The sequence below is a fragment of the Culex quinquefasciatus genome, chromosome 2, assembly GCF_015732765.1.
Source record: "Culex quinquefasciatus strain JHB chromosome 2, VPISU_Cqui_1.0_pri_paternal, whole genome shotgun sequence".
NCBI lineage: Eukaryota > Metazoa > Arthropoda > Insecta > Diptera > Culicidae > Culex > Culex quinquefasciatus.
Genome location: NC_051862.1, coordinates 175,190,088 through 175,208,245, shown reverse-complemented (window position 1 = coordinate 175,208,245; position 18,158 = coordinate 175,190,088). Strand labels below are relative to the sequence as shown.

Below are 18,158 nucleotides of genomic sequence, written 5' to 3'. Positions count from 1 at the left end.
GAGCGAGCTCCGAGAAGAAGAAACACGCCAGCGTGTGCGTGAAATTGCTGCCAAAACGACGTCGAAGGAGAAAAACAAGGCCTACTTGGATGGACGCTCGAGAAGATGGCCACAAAAATCAACTTCTGCTGCAATTTAACAAAATGGCGCTTTTCAGCGCCAACGAAAAAATCACGAAAGAGTTATGGTTTCAAATGATTCATGCACTGCTTTTTGTGCATTTTTAAAGCTTTTGACGCTTGGCGTTTAAATTAATTTAAATATTTCCCCAAAAATTTTTATTTAAAAAAAAATTAACGAATATTACCAATTTTCGCTTGCAAGTGTCAACGGTCAATCGATCGCAGTTGGCCTTGAACAAGCAAGCGCGTGCTTTGACCCACGCAAAAAATCTTTCCGCTCTCTGATTGGCTGTTTTGTTTTGCCTTGGAGTCGTGAAGGCAGCATTTTTGCCAACGATTTTCATTCCATCGTCATCGTTCGAACCGACAACATCGTAGCAGCAGCAGCAGCGGAAAAAAAACAACGACTGGAGGAAATCAAGAGCGAGCTCCGAGAAGAAGAAACACGCCAGCGTGTGCGTGAAATTGCTGCCAAAACGACGTCGAAGGAGAAAAACAAGGCCTACTTGGATGGACGCTCGAGAAGATGGCCACAAAAATCAACTTCTGCTGCAATTTAACAAAATGGCGCTTTTCAGCGCCAACGAAAAGTTCACGAAAGAGTTATGGTTTCAAATGATTTATGCACTGCTTTTTGTGCATTTTTAAAGCTTTTGACGCTTGGCGTTTAAATTAATTTAAATATTTCCCCCAAAATTTTCATTTTAAAAAAAATTAACGAATATTAACAATTTTCGCTTGCAAGTGTCAATGGTCAATCGATCGCAGTTGGCCTTGAACAAGCAAGCGCGTGCTTTGACCCACGCAAAAAATCTTTCCGCTCTCTGATTGGCTGTTTTGTTTTGCCGTGGAGTCGTGAAGGCAGCATTTTTGCCAACGATTTTCATTCCATCGTCATCGTTCGAACCGGCAACATCGTAGCAGCAGCAGCAGCAGCAGCAGCAGCAGCAGCAGCAGCAGCAGCAGCAGCAGCAGCGGAAAATAAAATCAACGACTGGGAAAATCAAGAGCGAGCTCCGAGAAGAAGAAACACGCCAGCGTGTGCGTGAAATTGCTGCCAAAACGACGTCGAAGGAGAAAAACAAGGCCTACTTGGATGGACGCTCGAGAAGATGGCCACAAAAATCAACTTCTGCTGCAATTTAACAAAATGGCGCTTTTCAGCGCCAACGAAAAGTTCACGAAAGAGTTATGGTTTCAAATGATTCATGTACTGCTTTTTGTGCATTTTTAAAGCTTTTGACGCTTGGCGTTTAAATTAATTTAAATATTTGCCCCAAAATTTTCATTAAAAAAATTTAACGAATATTAACAATTTTCGCTTGCAAGTGTCAAACGTCAAACGATCGCTGTTGGCCTTGAACAAGCAAGCGCGTGCTTTGACCCACGCAAAAAAATCTTTCCGCTCTCTGATTGGCTGTTTTGTTATACCGTGGAGTCGTGAAGGCAGCATTTTTGCCAACGATTTTCATTCCATCGTCATCGTCAACGATCGCAGTTGAGCCTTGAACAATTGCTCAAAATCATATGGTTCGGTCAATGTCCTCCCGGGAGAACCTCCCTGAGAAACCGGCCACTCCAGGTTGTGGCCAATACTGTCAAAATGGTATTTTTCATTACCAGTATTTAAAAACATGAATTTTGATACCCATTTTGCCAACAATCGTATGGTTCGGTAAATGTCCTCCCGGGAGAACTTCCCTGAGGGCACCGGCCACTCCAGATTGTGGCCAATACTGTCAAAATGGTCATTTTCATTACCAGTATTGAAAAACATGAATTTTGATACCAATATTGCCCAAAACCGTATGGTTCGGTAAATGTCCTCCCGGGAGAACTTCCCTGAGGGCACCGGCCACTCCAGGTTGTGGCCAATACTGTCAAAATGGAATTTTTCATTACCAGTATTTAAAAACATGAATTTTGATACCCATATTGCCAACAATCGTATGGTTCGGTAAATGTCCTCCCGAGAGAACCTCCCTGAGGGCACCGGCCACTCCAGGTTGTGGCCAATACTGTAAAAATGGCCATTTTCATTACCAGTATTGAAAAACATGAATTTTGATACCAATATTGCCCAAAATCGTATGGTTCGGTAAATGTCCTCCCGGGAGAACTTCCCTGAGGGCACCGGCCACTCCAGGTTGTGGCCAATACTGTCAAAATGGCCATTTTCATTACCAGTATTGAAAACCAAGAAGTTTGATACCCATATTGCCCAAAATCGTATGGTTCGGTAAATGTCCTCCCGGGAGAACCTCCCTGAGGGCACCGGCCACTCCAGGTTGTGGCCAACACTGACAAAATGGTAATTTTCATCACCAGTATCAAAATCCAAGAAGTTTGATACCCAAATTGTCCCGTCTCGTATGGCCTTCCATCGGAACACCCCTGAGGGTTCTGGCCACTCCGTGTCTTGTGGCCAGAATATTCCGGCTGGCCTGCCTCCGCTTGGGCTGCTCCTTGCTCCAGGCCAGCTGCTTTTCGGCCAACTGCTTCTGGGCCTCCAGGCCATCTGCTTCCAGGTCCAGGTTGTTGTTCACTTCTCGGCGTCCAGCGATAGAATGATTTTCTTGGGCTGATCGAGCGGGGTTTATAATGGCTCGAAATGGTGACGGATGCCCCGCCTTTTTGTGCCGGTTATCCCAAACCTCATCATTCGCTTTTTGTTTCAACTGTGTGGAAAATTCCACGCAACAGTGCCTTGTTGCGTCGCAGACCTCTTCCCCAGTACCAAGCATGCAACATTTTCGTAACGCGCGACATTTTTCGGTTTTCTGGATTGACACCTCACCAGAATAGAGCCCTTAGGACAAAGTTCTTTGTCAAAACATCGTTTCAGAGATGGTATAAAACTTAAAAGGGGGAAAAACCACGTTATCAACAAAATATTAATTCTAGGTAGATATAACTCGGAAACGGTGCACAATATCGAAATTTATGTTAAGTTCTATCCGAATGCAAATTTGATTTTACCTCTCAAAAGATAGTAAAAAAATATTTTTTTTTCTAAAAAAGCATTTAAGCATCTATTTAAGTACGTACTTTCCCTTACCATATGAATAGAATAATAGTGTGTGTGATAATTCTATATTTGAAATAATTCAGTATGTCGTTTATTTTCCATCTAAAATTTCACTTTCCATGGAGCATTCTAAATGTTTAAAAATATGAATTATTCAGTAATACCCCAATTAAACAGGATACTCCAACCAAAACGAGCATGTCTTTGCAAAACATATCACATGTCCCAGTTCAAAAGCCAGCTTTATCTCTGGTTCCCCGTCAACTCACCTTCCCGTACGCGGTCAGCCCGCCGTGCTTGACGTCGTGCTTGGGCGCGTCCGCGTTGTTCGAGTCGGCCCAGGGCGTGTGGCAGGTCGTGGTCAGCGTCATGTAGCGCACGCCAAGGGTGTAATAGATCCGCAGGACGCCCAGCGAGCCGCCCAACGAGTGGCCCCCCTCGACGCCAATTAGTGAACACATTTGATGGTTTTTGTGCGCCTCCACGATATCTGCAAAAGAGCGCAAAAGAAAGGGGTTGGGGAGGGGAGGATTATAAATGTTGAGAAGCTTAGGTCAGCTATTGGACCATTTCCCCTTTTTGATACATCGTCACTTCTGTGCTATCTTGTGACAAACGCCATTTAGTACTTTTCGAGTAAATCGATTTTTAAAGTTTAAAGTTGAATATGTTCACATCAGTTACTGATAGAATCATTCTGAATGAAGCGATCGGTCCGTACACTATCACTCAACAAACGCTCCAAGTATGAACTCATTTAGTAACACCTACTAAAAGATATAGTACAGAAAGTATACAAAAATCAGAAAAGCACGTGTCACAAGTGTGCCCTGAAAGTAAAAAATGTACTACGTGTCACAAGTGTGCCCAAAATTCCCATACAAACTAAGTTAACATTAAATTGATGTGTTTATGAACTTAAACAATATTATTTTCAAATCCAATGTTGTCATTCATCAGAAACTATTTAAATTTTTATTATTTGGAATAAAAGGTTAAAATTTTCCCGATTTTCTTGGATTTTCCAGCTATTTTCGTGATTGCTGGTAAAATGGCTCTATAAGCAATTTTAATTAACTAAATTAATACAAAAATTATTGAAAAATACAAAAAATCAAACCATTAACACGCTTTAAACCAATACAATCAAAAGAAAGTTGGAAAAATCAAGAAAACCCCTGAAAATCAAAGGTTTTCCCCCATATCTGAAAAGCACAGACAATAACCCCGGATGGAAAATTATTTCATTCTAGACACGAACCTTTTATGATTTATGGCAGATCAACGTGTAACAAGATAGCACAAAATTTTTGAATTGAAAATGTACTACGTGTCACAAGTGTGTTCCTAAGAATTAATTAAAGGGCTCGTTGAATGTTGATGGCGATTTGTATGGCGGTTGTCACAAGTGTGCCACCAACATTTTGATGGAGTTTTGTATGGCGGTTGTCACAAGTGTGCCACCAATATTTTGATGGCGATTTGTATGGCGGTTGTCACAAGTGTGCCACCAATATTTTGATGGCGATTTGTATGGCGGTTGTCACAAGTGTGCCACCAATATTTTGATGGAGTTTTGTATGGCGGTTGTCACAAGTGTGCCACCAATATTTTGATGGCGATTTGTAAGGCGGTTGTCACAAGTGTGCCACCAATATTTTGATGGCGATTTGTATGGCGGTTGTCACAAGTGTGCCACCAATATTTTGATGGAGTTTTGTATGGCGGTTGTCACAAGTGTGCCACCAATATTTTGATGGCGATTTGTATGGCGGTTGTCACAAGTGTGCCACCAATATTTTGATGGCGATTTGTATGGCGGTTGTCACAAGTGTGCCACCAATATTTTGATGGAGTTTTGTATGGCGGTTGTCACAAGTGTGCCACCAATATTTTGATGGCGATTTGTATGGCGGTTGTCACAAGTGTGCCACCAATATTTTGATGGCGATTTGTATGGCGGTTGTCACAAGTGTGCCACCAATATTTTGATGGCGATTTGTATGGCGGTTGTCACAAGTGTGCCACCAATATTTTGATGGCGATTTGTATGGCGGTTGTCACAAGTGTGCCACCAATATTTTGATGGAGTTTTGTATGGCGGTTGTCACAAGTGTGCCACCAATATTTTGGTGGCGATTTGTATGGCGGTTGTCACAAGTGTGCCACCAATATTTTGGTGGCGATTTGTATGGCGGTTGTCACAAGTGTGCCACCAATATTTTGGTGGCGATTTGTATGGCGGTTGTCACAAGTGTGCCACCAATATTTTGATGGCGATTTGTATGGCGGTTGTCACAAGTGTGCCACCAATATTTTGATGGCGATTTGTATGGCGGTTGTCACAAGTGTGCCACCAATATTTTGATGGAGTTTTGTATGGCGGTTGTCACAAGTGTGCCACCAATATTTTGATGGCGATTTGTATGGCGGTTGTCACAAGTGTGCCACCAATATTTTGATGGAGTTTTGTATGGCGGTTGTCACAAGTGTGCCACCAATATTTTGATGGCGATTTGTATGGCGGTTGTCACAAGTGTGCCACCAATATTTTGATGGCGATTTGTATGGCGGTTGTCACAAGTGTGCCACCAATATTTTGATGGCGATTTGTATGGCGGTTGTCACAAGTGTGCCACCAATATTTTGATGGCGATTTGTATGGCGGTTGTCACAAGTGTGCCACCAATATTTTGATGGCGATTTGTATGGCGGTTGTCACAAGTGTGCCACCAATATTTTGATGGCGATTTGTATGGCGGTTGTCACAAGTGTGCCACCAATATTTTGATGGCGATTTGTATGGCGGTTGTCACAAGTGTGCCACCAATATTTTGATGGAGTTTTGTATGGCGGTTGTCACAAGTGTGCCACCAATATTTTGGTGGCGATTTGTATGGCGGTTGTCACAAGTGTGCCACCAATATTTTGATGGCGGTTGTCACAAGTGTGCCACCAATATTTTGATGGAGTTTTGTATGGCGGTTGTCACAAGTGTGCCACCAATATTTTGATGGCGATTTGTATGGCGGTTGTCACAAGTGTGCCACCAATATTTTGATGGCGATTTGTATGGCGGTTGTCACAAGTGTGCCACCAATATTTTGATGGAGTTTTGTATGGCGGTTGTCACAAGTGTGCCACCAATATTTTGATGGCGATTTGTATGGCGGTTGTCACAAGTGTGCCACCAATATTTTGATGGCGATTTGTATGGCGGTTGTCACAAGTGTGCCACCAATATTTTGATGGCGATTTGTATGGCGGTTGTCACAAGTGTGCCACCAATATTTTGATGGCGATTTGTATGGCGGTTGTCACAAGTGTGCCACCAATATTTTGATGGCGATTTGTATGGCGGTTGTCACAAGTGTGCCACCAATATTTTGATGGCGATTTGTATGGCGGTTGTCACAAGTGTGCCACCAATATTTTGATGGAGTTTTGTATGGCGGTTGTCACAAGTGTGCCACCAATATTTTGATGGCGATTTGTATGGCGGTTGTCACAAGTGTGCCACCAATATTTTGATGGCGATTTGTATGGCGGTTGTCACAAGTGTGCCACCAATATTTTGATGGAGTTTTGTATGGCGGTTGTCACAAGTGTGCCACCAATATTTTGATGGCGATTTGTATGGCGGTTGTCACAAGTGTGCCACCAATATTTTGATGGCGATTTGTATGGCGGTTGTCACAAGTGTGCCACCAATATTTTGATGGCGATTTGTATGGCGGTTGTCACAAGTGTGCCACCAATATTTTGATGGCGATTTGTATGGCGGTTGTCACAAGTGTGCCACCAATATTTTGATGGAGTTTTGTATGGCGGTTGTCACAAGCGTGCCACCAATATTTTGATGGCGATTTGTATGGCGGTTGTCACAAGTGTGCCACCAATATTTTGATGGCGATTTGTATGGCGGTTGTCACAAGTGTGCCACCAATATTTTGATGGCGATTTGTATGGCGGTTGTCACAAGTGTGCCACCAATATTTTGATGGCGATTTGTATGGCGGTTGTCACAAGTGTGCCACCAATATTTTGATGGCGATTTGTATGGCGGTTGTCACAAGTGTGCCACCAATATTTTGATGGCGATTTGTATGGCGGTTGTCACAAGTGTGCCACCAATATTTTGATGGAGTTTTGTATGGCGGTTGTCACAAGTGTGCCACCAATATTTTGATGGCGATTTGTATGGCGGTTGTCACAAGTGTGCCACCAATATTTTGATGGCGATTTGTATGGCGGTTGTCACAAGTGTGCCACCAATATTTTGATGGCGATTTGTATGGCGGTTGTCACAAGTGTGCCACCAATATTTTGATGGAGTTTTGTATGGCGGTTGTCACAAGTGTGCCACCAATATTTTGATGGCGATTTGTATGGCGGTTGTCACAAGTGTGCCACCAATATTTTGATGGCGATTTGTATGGCGGTTGTCACAAGTGTGCCACCAATATTTTGGTGGCGATTTGTATGGCGGTTGTCACAAGTGTGCCACCAATATTTTGATGGCGATTTGTATGGCGGTTGTCACAAGTGTGCCACCAATATTTTGATGGCGATTTGTATGGCGGTTGTCACAAGTGTGCCACCAATATTTTGATGGCGATTTGTATGGCGGTTGTCACAAGTGTGCCACCAATATTTTGATGGCGATTTGTATGGCGGTTGTCACAAGTGTGCCACCAATATTTTGATGGCGATTTGTATGGCGGTTGTCACAAGTGTGCCACCAATATTTTGATGGCGATTTGTATGGCGGTTGTCACAAGTGTGCCACCAATATTTTGATGGCGATTTGTATGGCGGTTGTCACAAGTGTGCCACCAATATTTTGATGGCGATTTGTATGGCGGTTGTCACAAGTGTGCCACCAATATTTTGATGGCGATTTGTATGGCGGTTGTCACAAGTGTGCCACCAATATTTTGATGGAGTTTTGTATGGCGGTTGTCACAAGTGTGCCACCAATATTTTGATGGCGATTTGTATGGCGGTTGTCACAAGTGTGCCACCAATATTTTGATGGCGATTTGTATGGCGGTTGTCACAAGTGTGCCACCAATATTTTGGTGGCGATTTGTATGGCGGTTGTCACAAGTGTGCCACCAATATTTTGATGGCGATTTGTATGGCGGTTGTCACAAGTGTGCCACCAATATTTTGATGGCGATTTGTATGGCGGTTGTCACAAGTGTGCCACCAATATTTTGATGGAGTTTTGTATGGCGGTTGTCACAAGCGTGTCACCAATATTTTGATGGCGATTTGTATGGCGGTTGTCACAAGTGTGCCACCAATATTTTGATGGCGATTTGTATGGCGGTTGTCACAAGTGTGCCACCAATATTTTGATGGCGATTTGTATGGCGGTTGTCACAAGTGTGCCACCAATATTTTGATGGCGATTTGTATGGCGGTTGTCACAAGTGTGCCACCAATATTTTGATGGAGTTTTGTATGGCGGTTGTCACAAGTGTGCCACCAATATTTTGATGGCGATTTGTATGGCGGTTGTCACAAGTGTGCCACCAATATTTTGATGGCGATTTGTATGGCGGTTGTCACAAGTGTGCCACCAATATTTTGATGGCGATTTGTATGGCGGTTGTCACAAGTGTGCCACCAATATTTTGATGGAGTTTTGTATGGCGGTTGTCACAAGTGTGCCACCAATATTTTGATGGCGATTTGTATGGCGGTTGTCACAAGTGTGCCACCAATATTTTGATGGCGATTTGTATGGCGGTTGTCACAAGTGTGCCACCAATATTTTGATGGCGATTTGTATGGCGGTTGTCACAAGTGTGCCACCAATATTTTGATGGAGTTTTGTATGGCGGTTGTCACAAGTGTGCCACCAATATTTTGATGGCGATTTGTATGGCGGTTGTCACAAGTGTGCCACCAATATTTTGATGGCGATTTGTATGGCGGTTGTCACAAGTGTGCCACCAATATTTTGATGGAGTTTTGTATGGCGGTTGTCACAAGTGTGCCACCAATATTTTGATGGCGATTTGTATGGCGGTTGTCACAAGTGTGCCACCAATATTTTGATGGCGATTTGTATGGCGGTTGTCACAAGTGTGCCACCAATATTTTGATGGCGATTTGTATGGCGGTTGTCACAAGTGTGCCACCAATATTTTGATGGCGATTTGTATGGCGGTTGTCACAAGTGTGCCACCAAAATTTTGATGGAGTTTTGTATGGCGGTTGTCACAAGTGTGCCACCAATATTTTGATGGCGATTTGTACGGCGGTTGTCACAAGTGTGCCACCAAAATTTTGATGGCGATTTGTATGGCGGTGGTCACAAGTGTGCCACCAATAAAACATTCATTACACCGCAACATTCGTTACACCGTAGTTTGGTCACACCGTAATATTGTTACACCGCAATATTCGTTACACCGCAGTATGGTTACACCGCAGTATGGTTACACCGCAGTATGGTTACACCGTAACATAGTTACACCGTAGTATGGTCACACCGTAATATTGTTACACCGCAATATTCGTTACACCGCAGTATGGTTACACCGTAACATAGTTACACCGTAATATGATTACACCGTAACATAGTTACACCGTAATATGATTACACCGTAACATAGTTACACCGTGATATGATTACACCGTAACATTGTTACACCGCAACATTCGTTACACCGTAACATTTCTTCACACCGTAGTTTGATTACACCGAAACATTGTTACACCGTAACATTGTTACACCGTAATATGATTACTCCGTAACATTGTTACATCGCAACATTCGTTACACCTTAACAATCGTTACACCGTAACATTCGTTACACCTTAGTTTGGTTACACCGCAACATCCGTTGCTTTGTAGCATTCATTACACCGTGGCATTCGTTACACCGTAATAATGTTACGGTGTAAGACTATTACGGTGTCACACTGTTACGGTGTAATCATATTACGGTGTAACTTTGTTACGGTGTAATGAATATTGCGGTGTAACAATGTTACGGTGTGACCATACTACGGTGTAACGAATGTTACGGTGTAAGGAATGATGCGGTGTAACGGTGTAACGAATGTAACTGTGTAACGAATGTAACGGTGTAACGAATGTACCGGTTTAACGGTGTAACCAATGTTGTGATGTAACAATTTTATGGTGTAATCAAACTACGGTGTGAAGAAATGTTACGGTGTAACGAATGTTGCGGTGTAACAATGTTACGTTGTTACAATGTTACGGTGTAACAATGTTACGGTGTAACAATGTTCGTGTAACAATGTTACGGTGTATTAATGTTACGGTGTAACAATGTTACGGTGTAACAATGTTACGGTGTAACAATGTTACGGTGTAATACGGTGTAACGAATGTTACGGTGTAACAAATGTTACGGTGTAATGAATGTTATATTGGTGGCACACTTGTGACAACGACCATACAAAACTCCATCAAAATATTGGTGGCACACTTGTGACAACTGCCACCCAAATCTCCATCAAAATATTGGTGGCACACTTGTGACAACCGCCATACAAATCGCCATCAAAATATTGGTGGCACACTTGTGACAACCGCCATATAAAACTCCATCAAAATATTGGTGGCACACTTGTGACAACCGCCATACAAATCGCCATCAAAATATTGGTGGCACACTTGTGACAACCGCCATACAAAACTCCATCAAAATATTGGTGGCACACTTGTGACAACCGCCATACAAAACTCCATCAACATTCAAATAGCCCTTTAGGAACACACTTGTGACACGTAGTACATTTTCAATTCAATAATGTTGTGCTCTCTTGTGATACGTGGTGTTATAAAATTAGACATAAATGTGTAGTGACATCTGTTGGTACCCTACAGTTTTATAGCTTGCTTTTGCCTCTGCACGTGTCACAAGATAGCACAGAAAATTTGTTGAGAAACTGGTCTATGTCACAAGTGTGCCCAACGATATTCCGGAAACGGAAACGAATTTCAAAAATCGGGTGATGGCATCTTGTAGCGTTTGTTAAGTTTAATGAAACGCCATCATTAACTCATTTTCGACCAAAATGGCGTTTGTCACAAGATAGCACAGAAGCGACGACATGATGTGTGTGTGCTACATGACTGAGCTGATGCTGTTCTCTGCAGTCAAATTTACCTACGTTCGGAAAGCTAATTATAATCTGCGTAGGACGGAAATTAGTAAACTCTATTCATGATACTAAACGTCATAAGTCGACGTGATGTCAAGCAATGCTACCCGGATCCGACATCAGGAAAAGCAACAGCCTGCAGTCAAGTGCTCAACGTGATTTATGCCAACCAAGCTTTATCCAAACACGGAGAAATATCCATTCTGCACTAACTTATCCAGGACACTTTGAGTTCGTAGTTCATAAATTTATTAAATTTAGATTTTATTCATTTCATTCTAATCTACTAAAAGTCATTTACAATACAATTTGGAAATGGATTTTTCTCCGTGCAACGCACTAAATCTGATCTACCTCCCCCCCCCCCCAACAACCCGTCACGGCTTCCGGATTCCAACAAACAATTACACGCATGTAATATTACAGCGGCGCGCACACGGGACGGGGAATGTACTTACCGTGAACCGATGTGCACGCTGTCAGATGTGGTGAGTAGCGTTCCGTCAGTCTTTTAATTACGTCAATCTGCTCCAGCGTAATCTGCACCGCGTCCTTGTGCTGGGCCTCGCAAGGCACGAACGCGGCCCAAAACTGCAAAAGTAGACAGACAAACAGAGCGGGGAAGAAGATACCGGTTTGGTTAGCGAACGGTACAAGGAAATAAAACAGTATTAATGAGAGACAGGACAGGAGCAGGGGCCTGGCCCAGAAGCAGATTAAGTTTAGGCATGTTGGCACGGGTGGCAGTTGTTGGGCTCATTACTGGGTAATGGTTGGTGCTCAAGCTTAATTTACGGCGGACGTGATGCCTGAGGGAAAAGTTTTTGCAGTGGGAGGGCAGAGTATGAGTAAATCCGGTACTTTTTGGGAGCAGATTTGTTTGGTTTTACAACTTGATGGGTATAAATAAACCAAGCCAACGGATTTCTTGGGGGTTACTCTAGTTTTGAGAAAATTCAATTCAAACAAGAATTAATTGACATTAAACGCAGCCCAAATGGAGGACGGTTATTATCCCGTGGGACTGCGTTGTACTGACACTTAACCCCGTCTCTAGGAATATTAGAAAGAAAAACTTTATTTTTTTTTTAGAAAATTATAATTTAACAGCAATTCCCCACGAAAACAGCATGGAAAAAAACAAAAGTGCTCGGATCGGGCTCAAAATTTTTCTGGGGGTTCCCTGGCCGAAATAATTAGACCCGTATTTTTTTGTTTGGCCATTAGGATGACCTACGCCGTGTTAGGGTGGTCTGAAATATGGCCATTTTCGTCGATTTTCGCAAAAACCACTTTTTTCGAAAAATCATAACTCCTCGCCATTTTAACCGATTTCAATTGTCTTATACGCAAATGAAAGGTGATAAGTCGGCCTTTCAAAGAAAAATAGTAAGAAGTTTCAAAAATCTAGCCTAACATATGAAAAGGGCGTATGAAACTTTAAAATGCCGTTTTGACGGTGTCTGGACCAAAGAGCCTATGTCTGGAAATATTTTTATTGGATTCCCCGGACATTTTTACATAACATTTTAAAAAATGGGAGGAGTTCATTAACAGGATTCCGAGATATGATTTTTTGAAAATAAAATCCGTGTTTTTTGACGCGCCGCGCGCAAAAACCGGAGAATGACGAAATTGGCAAAAAATCAACTTTTTTCACTAAAACTGCGATAACTTTAAAATTTCAGCGATGACCTATAGATGTTTGGGTACCAAAATTTTTGTAATTAAAAGACGCAACTTTTGGTACCCAAACATCTATAGGTCATCGCTAAAATTTTAAAGTTATCGCAGTTTTAGTGAAAAAGTTGATTTTTGCCAATTTCGTCATTCTCGCGGCGCGTCACACGGATTTTATTTTCAAAAATCATATCTCAATCCTGAATGAACTCCTCCCATTTTTAGTATGTTATGTAAAAATGTCGGAGAATCCGATAAAAATATTTCCAGACATAGGCTCTTTGGGTCAAACGACATTTTAAAGTTTCATACGCCCTTTCATATGTTAGGCTAGATTTTGAAACTTCTTACTATTTTTTTTTGAAACTAACCATTCATTTGCGTATAAGATAATTGAAATCGGTTAAAATGGCGAGGAGTTATGATTTTTCGAAATAAGTGGTTTTTGCGAAAATCGACGAAAATTGCCATTTTTCAGACCACCCTAACATGGCGTGGGTCTCCCTAATGGTCAAACAAAAAAATACGGGTCTAATTATTTCGGCCAGGGAACCCCTAGAAAAATTTTGAGCCCGATCCGAACACTTTTGTTTTTTTCCATACTGTTTTCGTGGGGAATTGCTGTTAATTGATTTTACTTTCTCTTTGTGAATTTGCCTGAAATGTTTTGATTTTTTTCCAGTGGTCAACTGTTATTTTGACTAAACCTATATTTAAAGTAGTAATTTTTGTAATGGTAAAATTGTATATCGAAAAACTTGTGAAACAGTTCGAATCGAATCGAAAATGAGTCTAGATAATATGAAAAATAGTAAATAGGCAAAAGATAGGGATTAGTGGTTGTAGAAAAAAATCTAGAAATGATAAATTCAAATAAAAATATTAAAAATGCACGAAGTAAAACATGAACAAGAAAAGTATCAACTATTAACACATTTTGTGAGTAACATCCGCTGAACAAATTTGCTTATCGAATAATATGTTTTTATTACTCCAGTCACTGAAGTTTAATGTCATGATAAAGTCATTGAAGTAAAAAAAATGCATGATTGTTATGCATTTTCTTCGCGAGTTTTTTTTTTAATTTGGATGAAACCTTTGTCTCCATACAATTTCGGTGGCTGGTTATACTAAATGGGTATGCAAATGTATGAAATTCTGTATCTTGAGAAAGGATTTTCTGATCGATTTGGTGTCTTCGGCAAAGTTGTAGGTTATGATAAGGACTTTTTAGAAAAAAAAAATACGTACAAGAAAAATAATTTTTAAAACAACATCAAATTTGCAATCGAAAAGAAAAGAAAAGAAAAGAAATTTTCTCTCGGGAACTATGAAAATTTAACATTTTGTTTCTAAGATACAGGTGTGGGTCTCGTGGCGCAGGGGTAGCGGCTTCGGCTGCCGATCCCGATGATGCTATGAGACGCGGGTTCGATTCCCGCCTTATCCACTGAGCTTCTATCGGATGGTGAAGTAAAACGTCGGTCCCGGTTTCTCCTGTCTCGTCAGAGGCGCTGGAGCAGAAATCCCACGTTAGAGGAAGGCCATGCCCCGGGGGGCGTAGTGCCAATAGTTTCGTTTTTTTCTAAGATACAGCCTCAGGAAGAATTCGAACTGATAAAAATGCATTTCTCTAGTTTTCAACTGACGATATCTTGCAAACTCTTGGTCCAATTTTCAATGTTGAAGATTTAAACTTTTTTGAAATTTTTTAATATTTTTTATGTATATAATTTTATTTTATTTATACCAAGCTGAATTTTTGAAAAATTATAAAAATAGAATTATTTCATTTTTACGACCAAATTAAAAATAATAGTACTAATAATAATACATTGTTACATTGTTAAAATGTAATTGTGTATAGTTGAAATCATTTGAAATGTAAAATATTGGTTTTAAACTGCAAAATTTTGTAAAAAAATTGACTTATGGAAATCAATAGCACTACAAAGAGTATTTTTCGTTAGAAATAATCCAAAGTTATTGTCTTATTGAAATTCGATTTTTTTAATTGTTATGTGTAAGAAAATAAAACCTTAACAATATTTGCAACGAACAAAAAAGTTGAAATACTTTGTTTAACGGTGCACATCAACCAGAGCTTTTACACTTAGATTTTTGTTGCAGATATTTTAGTATTTTTGAAATTACGGGAACTATCGATATCATTTTTTATTCATCCCATAAAGTAAAGTACTACAAAATTTGCCTATTTTTACCATCAGATTGTTGCAGGATTGGGTCCGTAACTTTGTCAATTTTGGAATAAGAAGACAACAACTTCCTTGGTTGCTGTGCACCCTTAAAGTTATAACGATATCATGGTATGAAATTGAAATCGGCAAAAACAACTTTATTTTTTCTTGTTGAATTCAAAATTGAAATAAATTAAAAAAAAAAAACAAAGTTTCTTTGTTTTTCTTGCTTGAAATCAATATATATTAATCTTGTTTGGAAAATTTCTTTTAAGATCGTCTTTTTGTCAATTTTTATCAAACATTATTTCCGGACCTCCAATGCTTAACAAAAATCTGAAGTTGGTGACGTGTCATGGATAAAAAATTGAGTAGTTTAACTTTGTATCACTCATTTCTTTCTTCTTTTCTTTACAGATAACTCCAAAAATAATGTGAAATAATGTCATTTAACACTTCAATGGAAGAAAAAGTAAAGCCGCCGGAGATTGTTTATTTTCAAATAATGAAATTAGCTGCTTTGAATCATAAATTTAGGTGATGTAAATTGAACAAAAAAATGTATGCAATGATTTTTTGTATTTCTTGCGCTAGTGCAATTTTTTAAAATTAATTTTGTGTACAAAACTATTAAAGAAAAACACATTTTTGCATTTATTTCAAACAATTATCATACTTTCGTGAAATTGCCGTCAATTTTTGATGTTTTGTAACTGGTATTCTTGGAAATTTAATTTTTTATCCCTGTCTATGAAATTTCAAACCAAAATGGAGCTGTTTTGATTTAGATCCTCTTGGTTACAAACAAGAATAACAAAAATCTGCTATCAAAAATATCATACTTATTTTCAAAGTGTACATTGCCGTGTTCAATATCTCCGTAAATGTAAATCTCCAACATAATACAAAGAATATACAGCATCCAACATTCATAAGCCCCTCCACACGGGTCCACCGAAATTTACGATTTTTTGTTGTGGTCGCGACCTACGTTATCGTTGGTCGGACTTTTACATTGTGTTTGTAGTCCGTTTGGTAACTACCTTGTCTTCGGGAAGCCAACATCTCATCCAGTCAGACACATAAATCGAGTGTCGTCGTCCTCTCTCACGGGTTGTTCCTTTGACCTCACGACACCCCCCCTCCGAAGGCACAGCCGTAAACAACAACTAAATAACTCTTTTTCTTCGGGTAGGGTTTTCACCGCCGCGCCACCAAAAGTGGTGAATTTTCCGTACGAGGTTCTTCATAAATTTCATCAAAACATATATATCTTCCGTTTACGAGCGTGTTCATCGGCAGGAGCCCCGCGTTGGCCTTGTAATAATTTTAGTTTACTACCAGCAGAGTAGTAAAAAATACAAATTCAATCTTCGTCGCTTTAAGATATATGGTGGGCGCTTTATTTTTCAAGGGGGTTGTTGAAGATATGACCTCCTCTCCTGCTCGGGGAGGGGAAAACTTTCATCTTTACTGCCATCAACTTGGGCCGACCTCGCACCCACACCAACGGTGAGGTGAGTCCAATAAACTTTGAAATTTGATCCGATGTGGTAACAAGGGTGAACATTTCGGCTTGGTTGGTTTGGTTCTGTTGGACATGAGCTTCGTTGTAGAGTTGGGTTTTTTTTAATATGTATGTACAAGCTTCAAGTGACAAATTTTTAGATTGATTTATTAAATACCAGCACCATTATTGCTCATTATTGCACAGTTAAAAAAAAGGATATTTTGTAAACGATTCTTGAAAAACTGTAGCATTAAATCTAAATAATTTTTATAACGATAGTTTCAACTTGAACTGAATTCGAGGCTAGATTCGAGTAGTTGTTAAGTGCCAAGCAGTTCCAAACATCCAACAGCATTCCCATTGGCCGAAGCCACGTGCAACTTGTCTGCTTAGGAAGCATTACGATCGTAATACCCTCTTCCGTTCAAGCACCACGCTCTCTTCGTGTTCGATAAAGTTTAACATTTATTGGATTTTGCCCAAGTGCCTTCCCGGGGCTGCAAGTTGGCCGGTGCAGGCCAATGTCTTTGCCTCTTGAAGTCCATATAGTTGGCCTTACCTGTGCCGCCACCCGGCCTCGCTTCAGCCGCTGCAGGTCGGTGTGACTCCAGACACTTTTCGACCACGGCAGAATCTGCCGCAAATCGTCGTCAAAGCTGGAACCGGAGAGAGAAGAGAAGAGAAGCAAATTGAAAAGCGATAAAAATCTAGTAAATTTTCCGGCTATTTATGGGTTCGGCGTGGTCGGCCATAAAATCTTCCTTCTTTGCGGGAAGGGGGAGGGGGTTACTTTATGGCCGCCCCCGGAACGTCACGTACCGGAACTCGTTGAGCTGATTATGTAAAAACTTTCTAATGTTCCACGGCAGATCGTTGTGGCCGTCGATTAAAGGCACTGTGTCGAGCAGCTGGGCAGCGACCTGGAGCCGTTCCTCGAGCGGTGCCCCGGCCGAAACCTTTAAGGCGAGCGGGACGGCCACTCCGGCCGCTCCGGCAATCAACAGGATCGAGGTGACCGCGAGCCACTGGCGCGAAGGTAGATCCCACTCTGTGCCGGTTGGAGTGTTGGAAATAATGAAATAAACAAGAGAAAAGGATTATTGGATTACGGTCCGACCGTTCCTGAGGAACGTGTTCAGCTGGCACAACGGAAAGTCGGCGGCACACTTGGGGAAAACAATTTTCTCGGATTTCCCAACCCATCACGGTGCAAAATGGGAGCAGCGAAAAATTCCGAGAAGAGTGTTTTCCCCCCTTTTCCCAGGAGAGTTCTGATTCGTGCGAAGTCTTTCCTCTGTAGAAAGAGGACGAGCGAAATAAAACAAACAAAAATGCATTCACGGAGCTCGCACACAGCTGCCCCCGCTTCCGGTCTCAAGTGCAGCTTAGCTTTGAGCGCACAAGAAAATGCAGCTTCAAGGATTAGAACGAAGTTCATTCGAGGGGGCTTTATGGGACCGTGTTTT

At 41.0% G+C, this 18,158-nt stretch overlaps 1 protein-coding gene across 2 annotated transcripts in view; it reads right to left on the bottom strand.

The window, feature by feature from the left end:
• The window catches only part of LOC6054720, a 162,047-nt gene that overhangs the window by 31,475 nt on the left and 112,414 nt on the right, over window positions 1-18,158 (bottom strand). For both annotated transcript variants that reach the window (XM_038256493.1, XM_038256492.1), the window contains 4 exons: window positions 17,512-17,740; window positions 17,252-17,348; window positions 11,763-11,895; window positions 3,420-3,640 (listed from right to left, as the gene is read on the bottom strand). In XM_038256493.1, coding sequence (XP_038112421.1) covers window positions 3,420-3,640; window positions 11,763-11,895; window positions 17,252-17,348; window positions 17,512-17,740 — 680 coding nt within the window. The remainder of the gene's footprint in view (window positions 1-3,419; window positions 3,641-11,762; window positions 11,896-17,251; window positions 17,349-17,511; window positions 17,741-18,158) is intronic.